This window comes from Leptinotarsa decemlineata, unplaced genomic scaffold, assembly GCF_025532065.1.
Source record: "Leptinotarsa decemlineata unplaced genomic scaffold, Ldec_3_MD MMD2_tig00000199_RagTag_RagTag, whole genome shotgun sequence".
NCBI classification, from domain to species: domain Eukaryota; kingdom Metazoa; phylum Arthropoda; class Insecta; order Coleoptera; family Chrysomelidae; genus Leptinotarsa; species Leptinotarsa decemlineata.
The window spans coordinates 16,429,921-16,456,100 of record NW_027412544.1 but is presented as its reverse complement, the minus strand read 5'-3'; the positions used below and the strand labels follow the sequence as shown (position 1 = coordinate 16,456,100).

The following is a 26,180-nucleotide window of genomic DNA, read 5'->3' as shown; positions in this document are numbered from 1 at the left end:
TGAGTTCTCCAATAAGACGCATCCAAAATATCGGATTTGAAAAAAATTGGTTTTGAGTTGTTTATTGGATAACAGGGTGGCAATCGGCGTATAGGCTGTCAACTGGAGAAACCAGTGTGGTTAGGTTGAAAAGATACATCATAATGAAATATATCAACATCATAAATTCACAGGTGGATTTTTGAAAATTGTGATTTTCACGAAAAAGGCGACAGACCTTTTTTGTAGAGAATTTCTTGGCGAAGCAATAAGGTTATGTGTCATTTAGGCATGTCTTTGGTAGTTTTTAAGATATTTCGCTTGTCGTAGTATGTATCTATATTATGAATTGAATTCTGATTATTTTGACAACGGTGACGAAGAAAACCTTTTGTAGATTATTGCATAATAAACGAAAAAAGTTTATATGACCCATTTTCATTGGGCCATCGATAGTTCTGGAGAAAATAGTGGTTTGGTGAAAAATTCAGCCGGCTACAATTAATATTGTCATGTTTCCATACTTCATGAACGTATTGAATGCTTCCCATCAACAACAATTGAATTGAAATTATCATTATTATTATTCACAATAATTAGGTTTTCCACTTACTTAAAGTGATTCAAACTGATTTATGCGTTGAGTGTTAAGGTTGAAGATAATTTACATCATGGGAACACGAAATGTGTGTCAAGAGTGCCTTCATTGTATTCCCACAACCGAAGTGCGAGAAGACGCTGGATTTAATAACTATAATTAAAGAAGAACGATAACCACCGCATTCTCGAAAGCGTAAAAAACTAGATCGCTCTTCGGACAGAACTGGTTATTGAGTTGGGATATAGGCATCAAGATCCGAAATCTTTATGATGGAGAATATTAATATTTTAAAAAAATATCGCTTTCACTCCAAGCATTCATGTTCCAGTATAATGTGTGATAACTACCAGTACTTCTTGAAAGTAACAAATAAATTCAAAAATATTATTGACAAAAATATTTCAAAATGCTCGAACAGGTCGATTTCTATTTCAAACTTGAATCTTGGGTACCTTATTAGAAAGCAACAAAGAAAATATATCAAAGTTTGTTGATAAATACCTGAGATATGCAGCAGCAGGCACAGTCAAAACTGCCATTAGTTACGTAAAACACAACTTAATCTGATTCAAGAAAAAAATAAAACTTACTGAAACCGAAGAATCGAAGTTTTAATGACGATGGGGTTTGGAAACAGTTGTATGTTGGGCGCATAAAAAAGTACGTATTTCATTCTGTGAGACTCACTCAAATCATCTTTCAATATCGCATTTAAGGGTATGTAAATTGTGATGAAAACAAATTTCGCAATCTAGGAAAGTACTTTCTGCTTCAGATGAAAACAAACAATGGGATGTTATTTTAGTTTGTAGTGCGAAAAAATTCATATTCAACCAAAACATACAGTTTACAGATTTCTGAAACATTTTGTGAAACAAAGAAGGAACTCTTTGGGATATTAGTTCAGTGTTACATTCTTCAGTCAGAACACTTGGGTTTAATGGGTTGAATAATATTGGAAACACCTGTTTCATGAACAGTGTCATCCGAGATGGTTGCTGGAATATTTAAAAAATCATACATACATGGAAGATATCAATACTAGTATTTCTACTATGAAAGGTGCTTTAATCAAAGCGTTCGCAGAAGTTATCAAGGAATTGTGGTCAGAAGATTCATCTGATAGAGTATAGTCTATCCATTCCCAATTGGTATTGGAAATACTATATTGGTATTGGAAATACTATAATAAAAACTGCTTACTTGAAAAGTCAGATTCAAAAATTTGCCCCTCGATTCTTGGGATCTGCCCATCAAGACGCCCAGGAATTCCTTCGATATATTTTAGAAGGTTTACATGGGGACCTCAATAGAATTACTGAGAAACCTAAACCGATATCTTAACGGAGATTGATGAAAATTTGAGTGACAGCGGAAAAGCACAAGAGTCCTGGCTGAGATATTTAAACATGAACAACTCTAAAATTGTAGACAATTTCGTTGGTCAATTAAAATCCACTATGAAGTGCACACACTGTGGACACTCTTCAGTAACCTTCGATACTTTCTGGGATTTGTCTCTCCCCATACCACAAAGAACTGGATTCCACTTGGATTCCTTCACAAGACAGGAAACTCTGGATGGAGATGAAAAACCAACGTGTTAGAGGTGCAAGGAAAGAAGAAAATGCACAGTCTCTATCAATCCATAAATGTCCCCGTATTTTAGAAATTTATTTAAAAAGATTTTCTCCAACGGAAAGATTCAGAGACAAATTGAATGTTGTCATCGAATTTTCTTTAGCAAGATTAGATATGAGCAATTATGCAGCAGACAATGTGACCCCTTGTCGTTATACTCTATATGCACTTTCTAATCATAGTGGGACTACTTACAACGGGCATTGCACAGCATATTGCAGACACCCATAAAGTGGCACATGGCAAGAATACAACGATTCACATGCGTCCCCAACTTTACCTGATTCGCTTGTGAGTGAGGAGGCATATGTCCTCTTTTATGAACAGGAGAGAACGAAGCAGCACTTTTGAGGTGTTTTTTTCTTTTCTCTTAAATTCTGTTGATTGATTTGTATGTTTTATATAGTAAATATATATCAACTTACTTCCACAAAAAAAAATTCGGATTAGATCTAATTAGAAATATCGTCTTTCAAACATTGTTTGAATGTTACCATTGATTAATGAAATTGCTGTATCGGAATGTTCAAAATCTGAATTGGATGATGATGGAAATGCGTACATAAAATCCTTGAAGGATTAATGTCTGGGGTTGGTTTTTAGTACGTTCTCGAATAATTGACTTATACTGTTTCTACTATAGTAGTCTATTGGAGAATGCAATATTTTGCTTTACTGATGATAAAGCACTTACCTGTCTCTGCTTTTCATTGCACAGATTCAGCGACACGACGTTTTATAACGATCTGGACCGTTACTGGTTTACTCTACTCCAATAACAACAATGGAAGATATGAAATCGAGAGTTACAACTGCTTTCAATAGTTTGACTCCAGACTTGATCAGAAGCGCTACACATGACAATCTTTTGAAGAGATTACATGTTTGTTTTAGTAGAGGTGCAGATGTGTTTGAACATATTCTGAAATACACTGACGATTAAATTAACTCATTAATTTATGAAACAGTTTATCTCGAAAAAGGTTCAAAATAGAAATAGTATTATCTGAACAAAGTTAATCTAAAATTGGATGTAGAGCTCAAAAATGTTGAAATATACAGGGTGTTCCATTTGAAAAAAATGAGTTCCACTCATTTTTTCATGAGATCAAAATATCTGCATTTTTTTGAAGACCATGTATGAGGCAAATGAAAATATCACTCGGAGTGAAGATCCTCATAGTATCACTCCACTCCATTTGAAATTTGATCGTTTTAGTGCAAGAGAGTTCAAGATTATCAGCATTTATAAAAGTTCATGTTTGGTAAAAAAAATATCGAAATTAATTTATATCTTCTAAACGGAAATAGATAGGTATAGGGAAATAGTATATGAATTTGTTGACAAAGTGATAATGAATCATAATATGATATTATATACGGGGTGTTTCATTTGAAAAATCAAAGAAGCCGCTACTTTATAGTAGAAGCGATAACGCCGTTATATTGACTTATGCATACTGTGGGATTTTCAGGTTGATCCGTTGAATAGTTTGCCAGAAACGGCTAATTAACGCTTATCATTAAAAGCCCTGTATACCTCGTCAACTATCAATGCTGGTTTTGTCAGTAAGCATATCTTGAGGCTGTTAGATTACATCCAGAAAAAACATCCGTGTTGTTGATGATGCAAACATCACCATCAGCTTTGATGACTTCGAATACCGAAGTCAGGATGAGAACTTGACTCTCTTCTATAGACGCTTTCGCGAGAAGTGGTCTACTGATTCAGCAGCTTGATTTCGCACAAAGTGTTGTGTCAAAAGTACGTAGCAATCTTTACAATATTTTTCATACTCTATTGAGTATTGTATCTCACAATAAAGTGTGTCTGGATTACGTTATTGATGTTCTTCAAGTATCGGTCAATTTCATAACATACACTCGGTATTTTATTCAGTAGAAAACATTTCTGAGATACGAAACATCAACTTAAATGTAGCCACTGTACAGATGGTAACCATTTATTCAAATATACCAATTTCTATGCCACCTGAGTAATCGTTGCACCGCTAATTTCTTAGTAAATAACATAAATTAGGTAAACAGTTCAATGTTATGAAAAGGACATTGACTTACTATGACATCACATTATTTCTGAATATACGAAAATTGAATATATGAACAGCAACTGTTTTATAGACATATCAAGTTTATTGGTGGAAGGATGTGATATATAAAATAGTAGATACTAGGTTCGGGTTTTCTAAAAAACTGAATGTTACAGAAATTGCATAAAGGCAAGAGTATTCAGCAGAAATCAGAAAATGAAATCTCCAATTGATGTTATTTGCCAAATATTTGGCAAATAACATAATGTCTAAAGGGCCCTGTAAACGATCAAATTATTTGTCAAATATTCGTTTGACAAACGTGTTTGTCAAATTTTTTGAAAGTGTGCGAGCTTGTTTGACGTGTTTGTCAAACAATGTAAATGTTTGACCTGTTTGATGGAAATTTTGATTGACGGTGTGTTTGGCAAACCTGTTTGATAGTGTGCAATGGTGTTTGTCAAATAAGATCTCAGTTATTGCCTTGATACCATGGAGAACACAACTGCGACAATCAATAACGGCAACATGTCAGAAAAAGAATGTCTTTTGGAATTTATCTCCGTATATCGCGACATGCCGATGCTGTGGAGAATAAAATCAAAAGACTATATGGATAAACACAAGAGAATGAATGCGATCAAAAAAATGACGGAGTTATTGAAAGTGTCTCGCGGGAACATCACTGAAGAAGATGTTAAAAAAAAAATTAATATTTTACGAACAACTTTCAAGCGTGAAAATAATAAGGTGAAGAAATCTATGCTTTCTGGATCTGGTACTGATGAACTCTATGTACCTTCATTATGGTACTACAAAGAGCTTGAATTTCTACAAGACCAAGTGGAGGAAGAATCGGGGATCAGTTCAATAACAGGACAAACGGTAAATAGTAACAATGTTTATTTTATTTTAATTCTACAAGTACAACATATACAGTTACCCACTCTAAACATTTGAAATTTTTTCATTTTCAAATAAGAATTCATTTTCAAAAGAATATTTTTATAAACAACTTGTTACAAATAGGTACAACATAATATTTTAACCTAACCAATAATAATATTTTAACTTAACCAATTAATAAATATTTTTTATTTTCACAAGTACAGCAAATACGATTAGGTACCTATTCTAAACATTTGTTTTGCCATGGAATAGCACCCGTTGAATTAAAATATTCACAAAAATCATCTCTCACTTCTTTTGCTAATGTAGCGCTATTTCCAGCCCGTGCACGTTCGATATTCAACAATTGATTTGACTCATTTCTCCAAGATCCTTGTATGACAGTCCCTGTAACACAATCTTCCATGTCTAATTCTCCATTCCTAATGTAGTTTTTTTGTTTCATTAGTAAATTGTGTAAATGACAACACGCCATTACTACAATTTTAGCTTTTGTAGGACATAATTTGATGGGTTTTTGGAGAATCTTAAAACGACTCGCAAGAATGCCGAATACATTTTCAATTATTCGCCGAGCACGGGATAAACGATAATTGAAAATCCTTCTGTTGTCATTTAAAACCTGCTTATTGTAGGGCTTCATAAAATTTGGAAGAAGCTGGAAAGCTTCATCGCCTACAAATACAAATGGCATTTTTTTATTAAAGTTTGGCAATTCCTGTGGCTCTGGAATCTGCAACTGGTTGTTCTCAAACATATTCCAAAATTTTGTATTTTTAAGTACTCCTCCATCTGACACTCTACCATTTGTACCGACATCAATCATGATAAATTCATAATTTGCATTAGCTATGGCCATAAGCACTATGCTGTGTGTTCCCTTATAATTATAATAATAGGAACCGGAATGCTCAGGTTTTTGTAACGTGATATGCTTTCCGTCTACAGCTCCGATGCAATTATCAAAGTTCCATGAATTTCCAAATTGTCGTGCCAATATTTTCCAACTTTCTTGTGTTTTGGGTATCTGAAACATAAAAATACTTATTATTATTATGTAATATGTTTATTATTATGTATTATTATTATTATGTAATATGTTTATATTTATTGTTTTGGTTTCTAGGAATCGTCAAAACTATCAACATCAACATCAACACAATCACCTTTGCCACCTTCAGCATCTATTAGTCCTGTACAAATAAAAAAGAAGAAAAAGGAGGACTTGCAACAGGACTTATTGACATTAGCCAGGGATCATTTCAAAAAACCTGAAAATGAATATCAGGTGATGGCAAGAAACTGGGCCTTTAAGCTAGAGCGCATGTCTGGAGAACAAAGAAGACTGGCAGAAAAATTTATAAACGAAATACTCTTTGAAGGAGAAGAAGGAAACCTTCATCGACATTCGGTAGTTATTAATCCGTCTCAGCCAGCACTCGCTTGGAACACTCCATCACCTACTCCGTACAGCCCATCTCCTATTTCACAACAATCATATCTGTCCAATACGGAGCAACCTGTGGTGATTCATATTTCAGACTCGCAAACAAATGAAACTAATACAGAAACTGAAGATGATACAGCAGCCAAATTTATAAACAATTTTTATTCTCTTTAAATTATATATTTTGTAATTTTGAAATAAAAATCTTACCTGAATATTGCTTAATTTTTCATTTATTGCCTCACAAGTTTCAATGATAATGCCGCTGAGTGTACGAGGTGCAATGCAGGCTTGAAATTTTAGGTCTTCAAAATCGGCGCCACTAGCCAGGTACCTCAAGGTTATAGATAATCTTTGAGAAGCTGGTATAGATTTACGCATAACGGTATCTTGTTTTGCTATGCAAGGACTTAGCAATGTTAATAAATCTTCAAATGTTTTATGGTCCATGCGCAGGAAGTTTGCATAGTCATTTGGTTCTGTGAGCACTATTTCCCGTAACAAATTTTCGTGCGTATATTTATCCCGTAATTTCAACCATTCTCTAGACCATCGACGACCTTTTTTCTTTTTCTTCATACATAGTGCTAGTGTCAATGCCAAAAACGCCTTATCTGTATTATCACTCATTGTTATATACGACAGAAGATGATAACAACACACGAACGTCAAGGAGAAAACTGAAATATGGGCAAATTTATTTGATCTATTGGTTTGATCGTATGCGCTTTTGTTTGATGAAAACATGAAGTTTGACAAACAAATTCGACAAACAAATTTGACCGTCTACAGGACCCTTAAACGCTCACATTTAGTTGAATTATTAGGTGACTGTCCTTGACCAAAATTATCGACACTTAATCAATTAATTTTTGTACGACTATTAAAAATTGCGTCAATTACATGACCATTTATTGAAAACAATTTTCTCACAACAGAGCAGTTTGAAAGCCACTTTCATGTTCAATTTTCTGATAATTTTGACCAACACGTTAGTATATTTCGGTTCATATGGTTCCAAAATATATCAACGGGTTTGCCAATTTAAAAAAAAAATTAATACGAAATAAGCTGCGAGAATTGCGATAAAAACATATTTGTCAAACTAACCGTATTATAATAGCCCTTCACGAAGAATATAATTCACATATTTGATTTCATATACCACAAAAAATAGCCGCAGAACAAGTAAGACTGATACACAAACTTTTTTTAAATGCCTTTGAAAGTTTAGAAATTGACAAATGTAGAAAATCCACCCTTCTCTCAGGATCACCTATATGTAATTTTTGTGAAATATGTACCTATCCTATTACATTTCAAACCACTTCTTTTGAAATCCGTCCATTTATGCCGAGACTTGATGCGTTGGTTTGGAAGGACTTGCATTTATCTAAAAAATTACCAAAATTAATTATACTTCTTCGAATGTGGAAAAAACAATCATGTTACCTTGGCTAATAAGTTATTTCTAAGTTTTTTGTTCCATTCTGCTGGATTTTTGGAACGCGCCGTACTCAGCCAAGTGTTTGTCCAAAATTCCGAATTATGTTCTTGTGCAAACTTATGATGTTTGATAAGTTCTGACGAAACTAGTATTCATTGAACAAAATTTTTCGATGGAGTCATGACCATCTCAGATGAAATTGATTTTTTTAATACCTGTGGTTTCAGATAAGCATATCATAACAAATTAAACATCAATGAAATCAGAATGAGAAGTATCATTTTTCTATATGAAAAAACAATATGATGCCCATAAAAGAAAAAAAAAGGTGATGATGATTACCAGAAGACGAAACGTCGGATAGTAAATCTGAACACGAAAACGTGTAGCTGAAAAACAATATCAATGAAAATGTGTTTTTGGTTTTGAGCTATGATGTCAAATAACGCTAGAAAAAATAAAAACGAAAATTCCGATTTTCAGTTTTTTCCTGATATTTCCGGAAATACTAGGAATTTTCCAAGTTTCAGAACAGTATTTTGTTGAGCATAATTTAAGCTTCGACGTATCTTCTGTAGTTCAGGAGATCCCAATAGCGAAAGTCGAATTTGAATTACCCTGTATAGTCTCATCATGTCAGCCAAATGCTCCGAAACAGGAAATAAAGAGATCTGATATATAGATACTTTTTAGAAATACTAACTGATAGCAAAAGCTAGTGAAAAATTGTTGAAAAGCAGAATTCGTTCTCACACGAGTAACAGTTAAAGAAGAAATTTAATGTCGAATTCCGATTGTTTCGATACAAGTGAGAAACCAAAAAAGTGTTTCATACTAAATTACATACTAAATTTCCGGAGAAGTACGTGAGAAGATCCCGAGCGGATGGATTGCAACATAAATAGCTTTCTTCTGATCACAATATCCAACAAATATAATATGAATATCTAGTTGACGCCTGAAGTACAGGTATAATACAAATCCTACGAGTAATTAGGAAGCTGAAAATAATCACTGAAATAATGTTGGAAATTTGACAAATTTAATCTTTTTAATCTAATATAATACGCTGTATGAAAGTTGAATGAAGTAACACCACACTGTGATTTGTATTGATTCACTTTCATAATTGTGTGAGGCTACATCTATCAAATGTACTGAAAATTTCGTAGATATGAACAAATTTATGTAAATTATTTCTCAAAAATCAATTACTAGATAAACTACTTTAGTAATTTTTTGAAAATCATAAATTAATAATCCTTGAAATTATAGATACAAAGTAAATTCCAATTTCAAAACTTTTTAGAATTACTCACGATGTTATGTGAATCACACAAAACGAACTCAATGAAAATATTCATATTACCGTTCGTTTTGATTCTATTGTAGACTCATCCTTTTTTATTAGTCAATTTTGACCCTTGTCGGTTTATAGAAATGTTGAGCTTCCAAAAATATAATTTTTTTTTTCGTTTATTTGCCTCATTGAAAATTTACATTGTATAGGAATATCAGTCTTAGTGTAGATCACAAACAAACACACTATCACAAAAGAAGTAAACTAATACTAACAACACAACTGAAAGTTAACAACATAACTCGTCCAATGAATAGTATGCTTTTCATAATAATAAAAATTTTGATGATTTCTTGAAATGAGAAAAGTTGATTGTGAATTCGTTTCGATGTTTATGATCATAGACAGACATTTCAAAAATATATAAGGAGTACACTGTTAGAATTTGATAATCCTTGAACAATGATCTGCACCAGAATGTTGAAGGTTTGCAAGCCATGCGGCATAGTATTTGTTTTTGTGAAATAAATATTTTTGGAAAGAGAGTTGAGTTACCCCAAAAACAAGCACCATATCTTAGTGGAGATTCAGTTTGGGAATGATAGTACATGATAAGTTGTCCTTTATTTAAAATTTTCTCAATATATATCAAGTAAGCGATTGATGATAATTTTGATATTAAATTTTCACAGTGTTTTTTCCAATCCAGGTTCTCATCCAAATATATACCAAGAAACTTTACATTATCTCTGATTGTGATTGGCATATTGTTAATTTTAATTGCAAAAGTTTCACAATTACTTTGCCTTGTGTAAAATCGTATCATGCTAGTCTTATTAGTATTTAAACATATATTATTTGAACAGCACCATGTGAATAAATTATTTACTATTTCAGTACAATCGCTTTCTAGTAGGGAATCATTCTTGTTAGAACGATAAGTGATGTGTCATCAGCATACATGGTGAAAGAGACACTGCCAGAAACAGCATCAATTTTATTGAGATACAACAAAAACAATACAGACCCAGAATTGAGCCCTGTGGCACACCATCAATCACCGATAAATAGGTCGATCTGATCTCATTATATCCATCAATTGCATTATTTTCCAAGTACACATACTGGCGTCTATTCTCAATAAATGTCTGTATCAATGTCAAATGAGTATCATAATCGTATAATCTACTTAATAGTATCAGATGGTTCACCAATCGGATTTGTTACACAGGATACTGTGGATAAATTTTTTTGAATACAGGAGTGACCTTCCCAATTTTAAGATCTTCAGGAAATATTCCCCTTAAAAATGACAATTTCGTGACATAAATTAAAGGTGTTATAATATGTTCCAGTACATTTTCTACCAGAAAAACGGGTACATCATCAGATCCACAGGAATTTTTGTTCTTTAGTTTGGTTTTAATAAGTTCATAGACTTCATCTCTTGAATAACGTTTCAAAAACAACAAATTTTGTTGCTTTCTTCTGTTTAATTTATGCTCACTTTGGTTGGTTTTTAGAATAATATTTAAAATATTCAATAATATTTAAAATATTCAGTGGTTCTTGTATGAAAAAGTTATTGAAAAGATTAACTATTCAACAAGTTGATTATTTTCTTTAATAATGACATTTTTCATTTATTTTCTTTTATTTGAAATTTCTGTAATAACGTCCCACGCGGCCTTTGTGGTATTACACGATTCACTAATTTTCCTCTGATAGATTTTTTTCAACATTTTGAATGAGGTTTTTCTTAGATGATTTATACACTTCAGACAGCTCGGGGTAACTAATTTTTAAAATATATAGATCTTTCAGATATTTGCTGGATTTCCTTATTTCGTTATTAACCCACAATTTCGCATGAGATTTATTGTAATATTTTTTTTAATGGGAAGAAGGTGTTTGAAATGATGAAGAAAAATGTCATTGAAATGAGAGAATGCCTCATTGACATACTTAACTTCATATAGATTTTCACATTGCTCATCATTTCCCAAAACATTCGTGAAATTATATACTGCCGTATCATTAAAATGTCTTTTCCATACTGATTATTTTTCCGTTGGAATATCGATGTTTGGAACGAGCTGACAAAAACTGAACGATGATCGGATATTGAATTATCGAATACACCTGGGTAGCAGGGTAGATCAAAATTTGTGAATTAGCGGAATAGGGCAACGATATATAAAAACGAAAAAACTTACACTAGTGAGCGAAAGTACACTTTCGGCAAAAACTACACTAGGTATATCATAAACCGTGAAGAGTGGATAATGAACAGGTTATTTGGAAAAATGATTCAAACAACAATAGTAGATCTTTATATTTCCTTCAACTTTCATATTCAACTTTTTCTATTGTAGGACTTGTTTCAGTCTAAATCACGAAAAACCATATTTCACTCCCGAAACTCTCCCCATTTCATCCCCCGTATCTTGGATCGACTTCACTTCATTTTTCTTTATATAATAAACTGGTAAGCACAATATTTTCTACCATTCATAACAATTTTTATACTGCTATTTTTTAGGTTTCTGCGTTGGTTCAAGTTGATAAAATTGTATTGTAGTATAACTTACTTGACTGAATATTTGATAAACTTACCTAAAATTTTGTGAATGATTAGAATACAATTTAAAAAACTCTTTAGGTATGAGTATTCCGTCCTATTGAATGCATTCACTTCATAATGATAAGCAAGAAAAACAACTAATCAACAAACACTTATATAAATCACGTTATATAATTTGCAAAAAATAACTTGCATTCACTGATAAGTGTTTGAATATATCTTGAATTAGCAAATGCGTTGCATCGCATTTAATAACAGGTGTTAGGTACAATCTCTTGGAATTTCAAAAGTAATGGCATCGCCGTGTGAAGATATATCGAATGGGTTTGAATGGGAAAGTTTTGAATCGTAGCCCAAGGCTTTTTTCAGACCTCACCTTGATGTCCTTGAACTTACTTCTCGACACAAATCGGTCTCAATAAATATATAGAATGTTTTTAATAAATACTTTGAAGAATTACGAGAACTGCAGACCAAGACCCAACCAGATATACGCACAAAGCAATAGATAACAAAAAAATAAAAATATTAATTAAATTCGAAAGTATATATGAATTGATGTCAATATACAAGAGCTATTTGAAATTTAATCTAAGCATAGAAAACTTGGAAACATTATGACAAAGTTGTCTTTTTCGGATATGATACTAAAAAATCGAGTCTGGATCTTTTGGTTCCGAAGATATACGGAAAAAACCGAAAAGAACAAATTCTATTTTTTGCCGAATCTTTTGTATCTATCACAATATGCACAAAGGATTTTTATACATGGTGCGGTTCGATTTGAGCCATCCTCAATTTTTGAATTTTGAATATGGATCAGAACTTTTTCTAGCACTTTTTTATCGACAATGTTCATATAATATTGAGAAACTGAGTTGGCTTCGATATTCCTGGAAGTTCAATTGCTTTTATGACTACCTGGAAAATATTTTTTTCTATCACAGTTCTGGTAATCACTCAAAAGAAAACAATACGTATTCTATGTATCACCACAGATTTACAAAAACTTTTTTGACGATCCATTCTCTTTTCAATAAAGTTCAAGAATTTCAAGAAAAATTTGAGTATTTATTTCGGGCCTATTTTGAGCTCTGCGCTGTTCAATGAACTATGTATTGGCTATGACGTCTTGCGGAAGTCAATCATAATAATTATTTAAGACGTACCTATAAGAAAAATGAAATTAACCTCAGCCTGTATATGAATTTATTTTTTCGAATTCGAAACTCAAAATTCCGACAAAGTCTTTTTTTGTAGATTTTGAAGAAGTAAAATTAGTACTCTCATTTTGGTGAACTTTACGAACTTTGTAGAAGATTCAAATTAGGAAAGACACTTCTATTTACAGGTCTACATAGTAATCAATGAATACCGTACTACCCAAAGTCAGATGTTCCTTAAGCTACAGGGTTCAGATATCAGGTATAGGTATTTGGGGCCAAATGTATTTAATTTATAGAGTCGATGATTTTTTTGAAAATCAGCTATGGTACATTTTGCAAAATCTTTGAATTTCTTCTATTCAAACAATGACCAGACCTGAAAATGATATAATTCAATAGATATCGTTCGATAGTATATTCTGATACTTGGAAACATCTGTTTTGAATTTTTTTGTTTTCCATCTTCACCATTCCATCAAAAAGTATTACGAAAAACTATCAAAACAGTATATCTTCCACAGTTGATTCTTGTTGGAAAAATTGAATTATTTTCAAATCAAGACAGATAACGATACAGAAGTTAGAAAAATATATAATGTATTGGAAAGAGATATAGTTTGACTGCCAGCTCAAGCAGGTACTGCTGGAATATCTATTTCACTAGTTACATGTAATTATACCTTGTTCCGTGCTAGAAATCGAACATTAAACAGTGAGACCTCGATAATCCTCAACTCACCCAACTTTCAACTTCTGAGGATTGTCGTTCGTAAAAGGGCTGTAGGAAAACAAAATTTTCAAACAGATTCCTAGAAAAGGAAATTCTAGAATATATAATATGTAGTGTCACTATCAAAGTCGGCAACATGGATTTTTTTTAATATTATTAATATTCTCAATAAATTGGACCTGAGCGTTGGATTATGTTTAAAACAAAAATTATACACTGTGCTTAAAACAAAAAACAGTCTGTAATGGCAAATTTGATTTTATTTCGAAAAAAACTCAAAAATGTCATTGTTCTCATGATTACGGAAAGGCATTTGAAAAAGTTGTTTCTTTTACAATTTCATGACCATTTTTGAAAAATGATGAAGTCAGTTTAACTTTGGTCCGGACTTGTTTTTTTTTAAACGATTTTCTACAGAGCCATTTTGTTTAAATATTAACATTATTCTTGACATACTACCAAATTGAATGAATTTCACTAGTTCGGACTTCCATTGTCTACTATATAAAATGATTTGAAATCCCTGAAACAACTAAAAAAGAAGAATTGAAAATGAGTAGCTGAAAATAACAATTATATTAACCAAAATAAACCTGAAATGAAATAATAGTGAAATAAAATACAAATAAAAATAGAACAATTGAATAAATAAAAATAAAGAAATGAAAAAAGAAAGAAAATAAAAATAAAAAAGTGGAGAGATTCCAAATCACGTTAGTTCACGACGTTTCGATTATTAGTATCTACAATCGTCTTCGGGTGATGACTGGACTGATTCCTCCGAGAGATGACTATTTATAGGTCGTTCGAGTACTTCCACTTATCCCCGCTTTCCATTTTCCGCTTCACTGGTTCCGTGGATGATGACCGTTTTGGCGGGAGTTTGCCATTTTTTGCTTGATGATGGGTTTCCATATGTTGCGTATTTCTACGCTGGCTTGGCTGAATACGTTGTTGGACAACATGTATGCGGCTTCCTTGAATTTTCTCCTAAACCAATGTTCCACTCTGTGCAAGATCTCAGCTTGGAACCACTCGATGTTGTGTTGATGGGTCCAAACATGGTCTGCTATTCCTGATTTGCTGGTTTCCCCTCGCTGTGTGTGTTTCTTGTGCTCGGCAATGCGAACATTCAATGGCCTCTTAGTTTCACCAATACAGGGTATCCGGTAAATGCAATTCTTGGAATCGCAATCCGCGTTTGGTGGCCTGGTTTTCGTGAGGCTGCTACGGATAGTGTTACCGGATCTGAAGCAGATTCTGATGTTGTACCAATTCTTGGAACCAATTCTTCTTATCCTCTCTGATAATCCTCTGATGTAGGGAAGTGCAAGCACTGGTTGTGACGGCTTCTCTTCCTTGCGAGGCTCCTGCTGTCTTCTAGCCAATTTTTTTTCTACCATCGCTTTGGAGTAGCCATTCCGTTGAAGATCATTTTTGATGATGTCTAGTTTCTTTTCGAGACCTTCCTTCATATTACAGAGCCCAAAAGCACGATCTAATAGAGTCTTGATGATTCCTCTTTTAGTCGATTGATGGTGGTTGGATTCGTGGTTCAGATACTGTCCCGTATGAGTGGGTTTTCGGTATACAGATGTTTCCCACTTAGTGTCGGTCCTCTTCACCAAAACGTCTAAGAATGGCAATTCGTTGTGGATTTCCTTCTCCATTGTGAAATTGATGGAAGGTCTCACGCTGTTGATGTGTTTCAGGAAGGCGTCTAGTTCAGTATTCCATATATGAAGTTCCATATTATGAAGGTGTCGTCAACATATCTCAACCATACTCGAGGTTTCTTGTGGGCTTCTTCAATGGCTAGAGTCAACATATATATGGAGTGGTTTGAAACTCTAGCCATTCAACATTTTCTCTCCAGAATTAACGTAGAAACTAACCCGCATGAATAAGTAGATATGAGCTGATTATATCGATGTGTTTCTTAATTTTTATGTCATTTATCAAGATTGGCAAAAAAAAGTTTTATATGTATTGATGGAATTTGGTATACGATTATGAAAATTTGAAAGAAACAACTTTCTCAAATGGCTATTTTCAAAATTATGCGGAAATATCACATATTTTTATTTTTTAGAAAAAAAGTCGCAATTTTACAGGTATTGAGTAACAGTAAGTGACGGAGTTTGTGTTATTTTTGGTCTAATTGAAAGCAAAAACCGATTTCATGTAGGTCTATAAATAAAGAAAAAATGTCATGACGACTTCAATGGTGACGCTGTTAATGTGCTGATTTTTTATTGACCTCTAGCAGCGTCACTTGGTTTGTACTCAGCAGCTCTGTGAATGAAATGCTGAAATGTATTGGATCTCTCCATTATTATTAATTAAAATGCCGTCAGCCGAGAGTTTTGACAAAATAGTTTACATGGGAATGCGGTAGAAGTGATCACAACAGGGATATTTTATGTCCCTTTATCATCAAGATCAGTCTAGATGCAATAAACACTAGGCCAAGATAAAATCATCACTCAATCTCTGAATGGATCACGTTCGTTCCAGTTCTTAGCAGCCTGGAAAAATTTCATTTCAAGCGTTTTCCAACATTTTACTAAAGACGATGGAATAGACGAATTTTCCTAGATTTCAACACCAATAAGTTGCAAGACTTGACGGCACCACACCAATTCATCTCAGAATGTCCCACCAATCTTTCTCAGAATGTGTTCACCTGTCATTTGTGAATTGTTTCATTCAGGCAATGGGTATTCCCTCTTAACTGGAAAACAACTAACTATGACGAACATTGCTGAAAGCAGTAGATATCTTTAAAAAATTAGCCAGATACAGGTATTAGCACACCAAACTATCTACCTGAGGAAGAAACTCCAAAAATCCACGACCTTCAAACCAGAAGAATATTCACCGTATAACATGTTTGTAGAGTACATTCTTAATTGTAAAAAATAATAAAGTTCTTACTTTGTCTGTGATAAGGGTCTTATTATCCACTTTGGATGTTCGTCTTCTTCAATTATCTGAAATGAAAAAAAAATATATTAAGCGGTTGCCTTATTAACTGTTTATCAACAAAAGGTTCATTACTGTCCAGTAATATTACAAAAGAAGTTTTTATGCGAAATGTTTCAGATTTGTTGTTTGAAAGTTGCTTGATGACGTTACGGCACAAAATGCATGATCCAAATTCCAACAGGATGTGAAAACGAATTGTCGTAGAAGGTTTGTGCATAATAAAAAAATACTTGAAGTTGTACTAAAATTTGCTCATTGTCCAATAGGTATGGATTAATAAATTGATTTATTTATTCAACGGCAAATCCAATTTACAAAAACATATTTAACAAAGTGTGATGTACTAAAAAGTATTTTTGAATACTCAAATCTGATGTCTACATTACAATCCTTAAGTCTAGTGACTACATTACTAAAAGATGAAACAATTCTGATACTTACAAGAAAAAAGATGTGACAAATCTGGTACTTACAAAGAAAATGGTAAGATAAAGAAAAGCTTCGAAAACGGTATAGCCTTTTCAATTGATTTTTAAAGACCTGAAGTGATACATTAAACATATCTTAGTTATTATGATACCTATTGATTTCCCAGCTTCAGAATACGAGGAATTGGTATCGGAAAAATTTATATGAAAAATGTCAGGATTTCTCGTATCTTTTTGTTTGATATAAAAAGTTATTAGTTGAATTAGTTGTGGGTAGTTTATCTCACTATTTATTAATTTGAAGAGGAAACTCAAGTTCATAGAACTTCTCCTATCTTTCAATGATTTCATATTTAACATGGTTAAGAGTTGACTGTACTCATATTCATTTCGTTGAATACCAAAGTGAAAAGCACAATTCCTTGAAAATTTCTTTCGAACATTCTCAATCAAATCGATATCTACATTATAGTATGGGTCCCATATAACCGAACATTATTCAAGTATGGATCTTACGAAAGCACAATATAAAATCTTTTTTGTTTTAATTGAAAAATCAGTAGAAATTCTCAACACAAAACCCAGCATTTTGAGACTTTTTGCCACAATTTCTGATACTTGAAGATTAAAATTAATTTCGCTATCAAATTTAACTCCCAGATCGCGAATAAATGTTTCTCTTTTAAGAGCTATATTATTCAATGTATATATAAGGACGTAATGATTTGACACTTATTAATGTTTACCTCTAACAAATTATTTCTACACCACATGGAAAAGGCGTCGAGATCTTTTTGAACTAATTCAGCATCTTCGCGGCAAGTAATTCTGTTTAAAATCTGTTGCTCGATAAAGTTTGAGATCATCAGCTTACATAAGAAATTCTGAATATTTGAAAACAAACTATATGTCTGATACAAACATGTTGAACAGCAGTGGGCCCATATGGGATCCCTGCGGTTCCTTGATGGAACCTGAATGGGCGTAGATGTCAACCTGTAGCCTCCTCTCAAGATTTTCAGTTATGTAGTTTGTGTAAAGAGCAAAGTTGGTACAAGTGTACCAACTTTGCTTGTAAGAAACAGTGTTGTTGGGAATTGAGTAAAGACTCACAGTCCCAGGAAAGTTTCTTTGTAAGCATAGAATCAGACATCTTAGCCATCTCTAACTGATTGCAAACTGCTCTATAATTCCTAATATTTTTCTTATCTCCTAGTTTATGTATTGGTTTCAGGAAGCTGTGTTTCCAATAATCTGGAAAGGTGCCTAGAGAAAAAATTTGATTGAAGATGTTTCGTAATGGGATTGCTAAAGTGTATAGACATTATTTGTGTATAAAAAATAAAGATATACCATCAGGTCCCATTGTGAGCTTAGGTGAAACAGAGAGAATGCTTGATATAACTGTATATTGAAATCATTGGATAAGTAACGGATTTCGATATGGTTAAGTCAGCCTAATTATTGATTTATCAGGGCGCACTGACATGAAACAACACGTAAAAATCTGCGTCACGAACGGGAGTCGGAGCTTAAAATTAGACTATTTCCAAGAGAAGTGGTTTGTACTTCCACTATGTTGGTCTGATAACAGGAATTAAATAACTGTTCAATTTTGTTGTAATACTATCAAAAAGAATAAAAAATATTGCATTATCACATTTTTGAATACGTTGATCGTTTCGATTTGATTTCCCCAGTTTAACCGACAAGCTGGCAGAATTCACAGATAATAAATATAGTTTAAAAAACTAAAAAAACACGCTTTTGAAGAAAATCGAACTAAAAAGTTAAAAATATTTTTTAAATAAGCTTAAAATAATGACGATTGAAAAATACTAGTATTATTGTGAAAAAAGCGTGGGCGCTAGATATACAAAAAATATGGCACAAAGCGCCCACGCTTTTTTCACAATAATACTAGTATTTTTCGATCGTTATTGTTTTATCTAAGCTTATTTAAAAAAATATTTATATTTATTCAGTGTGACCCATTTTTAATGGAAACACCCCCCTAAAATTTGAAATTGTAAACCGATTTTAATAATTTTTTTTTGAAATGTCAAGTACTAAAAGGTCTACCTTGGGACAAAATTTGAAATGTTTATTAAAGTTTCAGGGCATACTACGATATTTTTTCTTAGTCGAAAATAAGGATTTTTTATTAGCGATTTTTTTATTGAAAAAAATCACTACGCCACTGGATTCAGAGTGCCTCTAAACAGGTGTGACCAAAATTTCATGAAAAAATATTCATTATTAACAAAGTTATGACAACTCAAAAATTCGAAGACTCACACAGCTAACAGTCACAAAAAACACCCTATATCAACAGATATAGCCATGAGAATATTTTTTTATGATTTCAACAATAAAGCGCCGCCAGATGAAAAAAAACCAAATAGCGTAAATATTTTTAATGAAAATAACGGAATTACATTCAAGTTTTCAGCTAAAATATCCCAAGGACATTGATAACTAACGAAATAATTTTATCACAGTTTTCGAAAGCACGTTATTTGGTAACATCCCGACGCCGAAGGCGGAGGGATGTTACCTAAAATAACGTGCTTGAGGAAGTTGTGATAAAATTATGAGTTATTTATCAATGTTCGAGGGATATTCGGTGAGAAAATTTTTTGCAATTCGAACAAAATTATTTATTGAACACACAGTTATTAAAAGAACAATTCGTATAATGATATTCCGTTGATCTTGCTGTATTTGCCTCGGTTACTGCATAGGTGTTTCCACGCATACTATTGATTATTTGGTTATGATGTTCCTGATCAATATTCAAATAAGGTTTTATGAAATTTCCATTATTGTGCCCAGTAATTTTCAACAATTGCTGTTCTTGAACTCCACTCTTAGCTAGTTGACTGACTGCAGTTGCTCTATTAGAGTGATTGGTTATTTTCCTCTGTTTCGTATCCAAGCCAATTGCTTCAGCAGAAGATTTCGTCCATCCGTTGATTATATTTCTACCCAGAGGCATATTGTCATACCAGTTATCGCTTCCTGTCTTCCAGTGACAATTTGGCCTTAAAAATAGTCTATTTGTCTTGATATTTGTGCCTCGTTTTGATAATAATTTAATGAATAATCTGACAGGACAAGCATTGTTATCACTATTTTGAACTAACTATTTGCTAGAGGCGCAGTTCTTTGAACCCCCTTGGCAGGTTTTACTGAAAATTGGATTATATTCTATCCTATTAGTTGGAGATCCATTGTTGTCCTTTTCGATATGAAAATAATCAACTAAGCAAGCAGCACCTTCACCACCTCTCCAAGCCAATTCCACCGCTGCTATGTGATAAAATTTGCGTAGGAGTCCTATAGGGGTATTTTCATCCCAAAAGTTTATAATTTTACTCATTTCATTTGAAGTTAATGGTATTGAGCTTGTTTTGCGTTTAGTGGGATCTGTTTGTAAATTTCTTCGTGCTGCGTCGCGTGCATTCCGCGCTTGTTTGAATGCAACACTTTTAAAGGGGTCTAGCATGATATTATACTCCTTGTAATACTTTTCTTGTAATGATTTGCTTGTTATATTCCATATGGTTTTAACAGTAGCCTCCTTAAACTCTGTGCTATCCTTTTTTCTCATATTAATCGCCCAATCCTTGAGTATTAATGCAAGCTCTTCGAGAGTACGATTTCCATCCAATTCATATTTTCTGGCGTCACAAAACTCCATAAATATTTTCCAAGTGTATTTTTTACTATTGACAGTATTTTTTGGTGTATTTTCTTCAATGATTTTGTCAATTGCCGCATCATTTTGAACACCAAAGCGAGGAAGTGACATTTTCGAAATAAATTGAATTACTGAAATGTCAAACAACTTTATTGTGTTGGTTGCTTAGCAATGTCATGACATAAGTGATAACTACCCGTGAAAACTATCCATGGGTAGTTATCAGTGTAATGATGGTTTCATTGGTTATTTCGACACACATGACTAGAAATAGACAAATTTGATAGGATAATTTTTTTGGCAAAAAATTTTCAGGCAAATTAACTAAAACTAAGACCTAATATTTCAATTTAAATCTTAGTTGCCATGGAAATGATATTACAGTTTGACACTTGTGAAAGATTTAAGTGTACTATTGTCAACAATATTCACCTTACAGTTCTTCGAATTATTTTGTGTCATGGCTGCAAGATTGAGCGTAAGAGAGAAAATTGAAATTGTACGCCTTTCGAGAGATGACGTTAGTAGTGCTAGAGAGGTTTGTAGAGTATTTAATGAGAGACATCCAGATCGTCCTCGTATTAGCTGCGGTAGAGTAAATAAAATATTCAATGAAACTGGTGCAGTATCAAAAATGATGTTAAAAAGTAATCCTGTACAAAGACGAAACAGAAATGACAGGAATGATCAAATCATTTTAGATTATTTCGGAAATAATCCTAATGCCAGTATAAGGAATGCCACTTTAGATTTGAATATTTCACGAGAAACTATTCGGAGATGTCTCAAGGAGAAGAATATTAAACCTTTCAAGCCAAAATTTTTACACACACTTCGAGAAGGCGACGAAGCAAGACGCCTGGAATATTTTTTATGGACTCAAGGGGAATATTTAAACAATAGAAAAATTTCCTAAAAAGTATTTTATATACCGACGAAGCCACTTTCACTACAAATGGAGTAGTGTCATCGCAGAATTGTCGCTATTGGGCAGCGGATAATCCTAACTGGGTAATAAACTGTAAAAGCCAGTATTCCCAAAAAATCAACGTCTGGTGTGGGATATTGAACGAACGAATTATTGGTCCTTTCTTTTTTGAGGAAAACATTAATGCGCAGAGGTTTCTATAATTTTTAAACACAGAGTTTTGGGATGCTATTCACGAGCTGCCAATCAATGAACGATCAAATTTAATTGTCCAGTTAGATTGGTGTTCAGTTCATTATGCCAGAGCTGTGAGACAGTGGCTTAACGAACATTTTCCAAACCGATGGATAGGCCGTGGTAGTCCGTTTATAGAGTGGCCACCCAGATCTCCAGACATCACAGTTTTGGACTTTTTTCTCTGGGGACTTCTCACACAAAAGGTTTACAAAAACCGCTCAAGAGATAGAAATGAACTTTGTGCAAGAATTCGACAAATATGTGCAGATATTAGCCCTCAAGAACTGAGGAACGTAATCAGAAACATTCGTAAGCGCTACGACACATGTATCGAAATACGTGGTGGATTAGTAGAGGCTACTAGAATATGAGTTAGAATTAATTGTTGCACTGAATCGAAACATTTCAATAATTAGTTATTAGTAACGTTTATCAAAATTTTTTGCTTCATTGTAAGTTGAATTATGTGAATGTAATTCCGTTATTTTCATTAAAAATATTTACGCTATTTGTTTTTTCTCTTCATCTGGCGGCACTTTATTGTTGAAATCATAAAAAAATGATATATTGTGACTGTTAGCTGTGTGAGTTTTCGAATTTTTGAGTTGTCATAACTTTGTTATGACAACTAATGTTGTTGTTTCATGTTTTTCATGAAATTTTGGTCACACCTATTTAGAGGCACTCTGAATCCAGTGGCGTAGTGCTTTTTTTCAATAAAAAAATCGCTAATAAAAAATCCCGATTTTCGACTAAGAAATAATATCATAGTATGCCCTGAAACTTTAATAAACATTTCAAATTTTGTCACAAGGTAGACCTTTTCGTACTTGACATTTAAAAAAAAATTATTAAAATCGATTTATAACTTCAAATTTTAGGGGGGTGTTTCCATTAAAAATGAGTCACACTGTATATTTTTATATTTATAATATATTTATTTTTAACTTTTTAGTTCGATGTTCTTTAAAAGTGTGTTTTTTTAAACTATATTTATTTTTTACTTTTTAGTTTCATATGCTATAAAAGCGTATTTTTTAGTTTTTTAAACTATATTTATTATTTTCATTTTCTTTTGAACAACCTATCAAGAATATTACGTACAGCGCCATCTGCCCGCGAATAGATCAAGCAATAATGTCGATAACTCTGTCAAATACAGATCCCAAGCTTGAGAGTTACAAATGAACATTCATACATACATACATACATACATGCAGGTGAATCTAATATAAAGCGTGTAAACGCAGAGAACAAAAACAGAAAAGTTGATTAATTAATTTTTGACTTTTTGCACGGCGTTGTCGAGAAAAAGAATTTATGAGAGATGTCAAAATATTGTGAATATATACTGAGTAACTTAGTGGACGGCTTTGCAAGTTGGCGTAGTAAACAGTTTTTAGTTATAAACTTCTCATAAAGCAGTAGATTTTTTTTTTCGCATGTACAACGTAAATAATATTTCGTATATTGTTTCAAGTTAGTTTGTACATACATTTCTGATTAAATAGTGTATGTTCTACATTTCGATATTTAACTTTATTAATATTTGAAATTTGAATAGTACTAGCATTATTGAAAGTACAAAATATGTACTTACACTTTTTAATAGTCATCATATAAACTTCAGCAACGCAAAAAGGATACTAGCCATGTCAAGTTATCCCATAAAATAAGGATAAGTTTACAATAATTTTTATAGATCTAAAAATAAGTACCAGTGTTCGGAACATCATTATGAATGAAATGTGACGAGTCCCCATCGATCCCAGTTTTATCATGAAAATAAAATAGATAAAAATTGTAGTTCATATATTCAACTAAGAAAATTGCCTTTACATTTTTTTAACCTAAACTCGCCATTTCTGAGATAGAACAATTCAAAAAGCTACAAACAGCTGTGTTCTTCATAATATACATATACTCCGCGTACATACATCACTGGAGCTGCCAAGAGTCGTTTATCTACTCTTTTTTCGAAGGCTCAATAAACGAAATAGTATTAGTCTCAAACTTTACGAAAACACGTCTTTATTTTTGAACTAATTTGTGTGCTGTTCTTAATTTTAAAGAAGTAGAAGTTTTGTTTCATTCTTAGTAAATCCTAAACGAAAAAATAAATTGTTACTGTTGATCATGGCACGAAGACATTACTTGATGCAAGTACTGAAAAAGCTGATGAATTTTCAGCATACCTGAAGAACTAGACACCTGTGACAATTCATGCGCAATATCGTTAAAAGTACACTATGCTCTGTCAATCTAAGCAACAGAGTGCTCCAAAACATTATCATGCATAGTGCACGTGATTTCCAAGACAAGGCTACTTGTTCAAAGTCGCGCTAAGGAGCAACCGATTTTTTTAATAGTATGCGTCTGGGTATAGGAATTTTTTTAGGTGGAGTGTAGGGACACAAATTAGCAGTTTCTTCAGCCGTATCAGTACTTGACATTTTTAATAATTTTAAACTTTGAAATACCGTATATGTACACACCACAGGTGTTGAAACGTAACTGATCACTCCGACACTGTAACAATGAATTCTGCCAGCCGATTGCCGTTAAATCTGATTAGCCAACGTAAGGAGGCAATAGATGCAAATGTTCGTGGTGATCATGCTTTGATCACGCATCTATCTCTTTTGGGTTGCTTTGTTTCTTAGATGGATATAGTTTAGAAATAGTTGCTGCAGCTAAAAGACAACACGAAGAAGAAGCTAGTAAGTACATCTGAAATGAGTACTCTCCGTACTATAGAGCACACGTAAGTGAGTCGGCATTTTGTTCTCAATAATATTACTTATTTTGCCGCAGTGAGGCAAATGAAGAACATGAAGAAAACAACATTGGATTAACGCCGTGAAATCATAGATTGAATTTTAATATTATTTACTAGCTGCTGAGGTTAAGTATCGTAATGACTTGAAGACAATTCTTGCAATGGGGAAATATTTACATACATACAAAATAGCGATGACTCTCAGTTTACATTAAACTAATTAAAAAGTATTTGCAAATTAGGATACGATTAAAGCTGAGGTTTGTCAATAAAATTATTATTATTGAAACAATAACAAGAGTATGTTTTACGGACAATCAACATAAAATTTTGAGTTAAACTTTTAGAGAACGATTTAGGATCCTGGAAACGACGGAAGCAATCATCTGAGAAGATATTCTTAAGTATTCGATAATCCTAATTACCCCCCAACTAGTCCACCAGGCCATACAGTGCATTTCTTTAATGTCCCTCCCCCCTTTTATTTTCTAAACGGGTCAACTCAAAAAATTAAAATTTGGGATAATGAAATCAATGCATGAATTCTTTATTTTAAAGTGAGATTGACACATGAAACTTTCAAGATGGCGACTGGGCGCCATCTGGGAAAAAAATTAATAGAAAGAGGGGTCTTGAAGCTCTTGATGAATACTTCACAACCCCAGAATATGAAGTCAATATCTTCACATACTACAAAATAGCGGAACATTTGATAATTTCCTGAAGACAAACACATTAATATCGATATTTCTAGAAATATTTCATTTTTGTCTGGCATATGGCAATTCCAACAACCCAATAAGGTTTGTTAAGTTATTTTTTGTTTATAAAAACAACAAAAAATGTCAGTACGACAATGAACATCATTATTCAGTTAGAATATTCTCATTTAGTTTTCGGTTTTACTAGTAGAAAGGTACCACGCCAACAATCTCTAAAAAATAGTCAATTCTCGTCCATTGGAAGAAAAAATTGAAGCGATTTTTATTTACGGTGCGACGCGTAACTTTCACCAGAGCGAAAGGATTTTCAGTGAACGTTTTCCGAATCGTCCTATCTGTAGAAAATATTTGAGGGAACTTGTATCCAAATTCACAACTACCGGTAGTGTACATAACAAAAAACCCCCAGGCCATCCGTCCATTCCAGAAGAACAGCAAGTGCTGATAATTGGTGAGATGGTAGTAAATCCTGAACAGTCTACTTATTCCGTCGCGAATGTTAGTGAGGTATCTCCTTCTACGGTGTGGAGACTTTTGAAG

General features: G+C 33.0%; 2 protein-coding genes across 2 annotated transcripts in view; one reads left to right on the top strand and one right to left on the bottom strand.

The window, feature by feature from the left end:
• The window catches only part of LOC111503625 (uncharacterized), a 140,144-nt gene that overhangs the window by 76,456 nt on the left and 37,508 nt on the right, over window positions 1-26,180 (bottom strand). The window contains exon 2 of the mRNA XM_023157976.2: window positions 16,793-16,848. The gene's annotated coding sequence lies outside the window, so the exon portion shown is untranslated. The remainder of the gene's footprint in view (window positions 1-16,792; window positions 16,849-26,180) is intronic.
• Window positions 4,539-6,843, top strand: LOC141481475 (uncharacterized). Its single transcript, XM_074173070.1, has 2 exons — window positions 4,539-5,157; window positions 6,308-6,843. Exons 1-2 carry the CDS (start codon window positions 4,765-4,767, stop codon window positions 6,800-6,802), a joined length of 888 nt encoding a protein of 295 aa, XP_074029171.1. The 5' UTR covers window positions 4,539-4,764; the 3' UTR covers window positions 6,803-6,843.

What these genes read in the sequence shown, in the direction of transcription:
- LOC141481475 (XM_074173070.1), top strand. Translation starts at nt 4,765, where the DNA reads ATGGAGAACACAACTGCGACAATCAATAACGGCAACATGTCAGAAAAA. An exon ending in GTTCAATAACAGGACAAACG is followed by an intron (nt 5,158 to 6,307) that starts GTAAATAGTAAC and finishes TTTGGTTTCTAG; the next exon opens with GAATCGTCAAAACTATCAAC.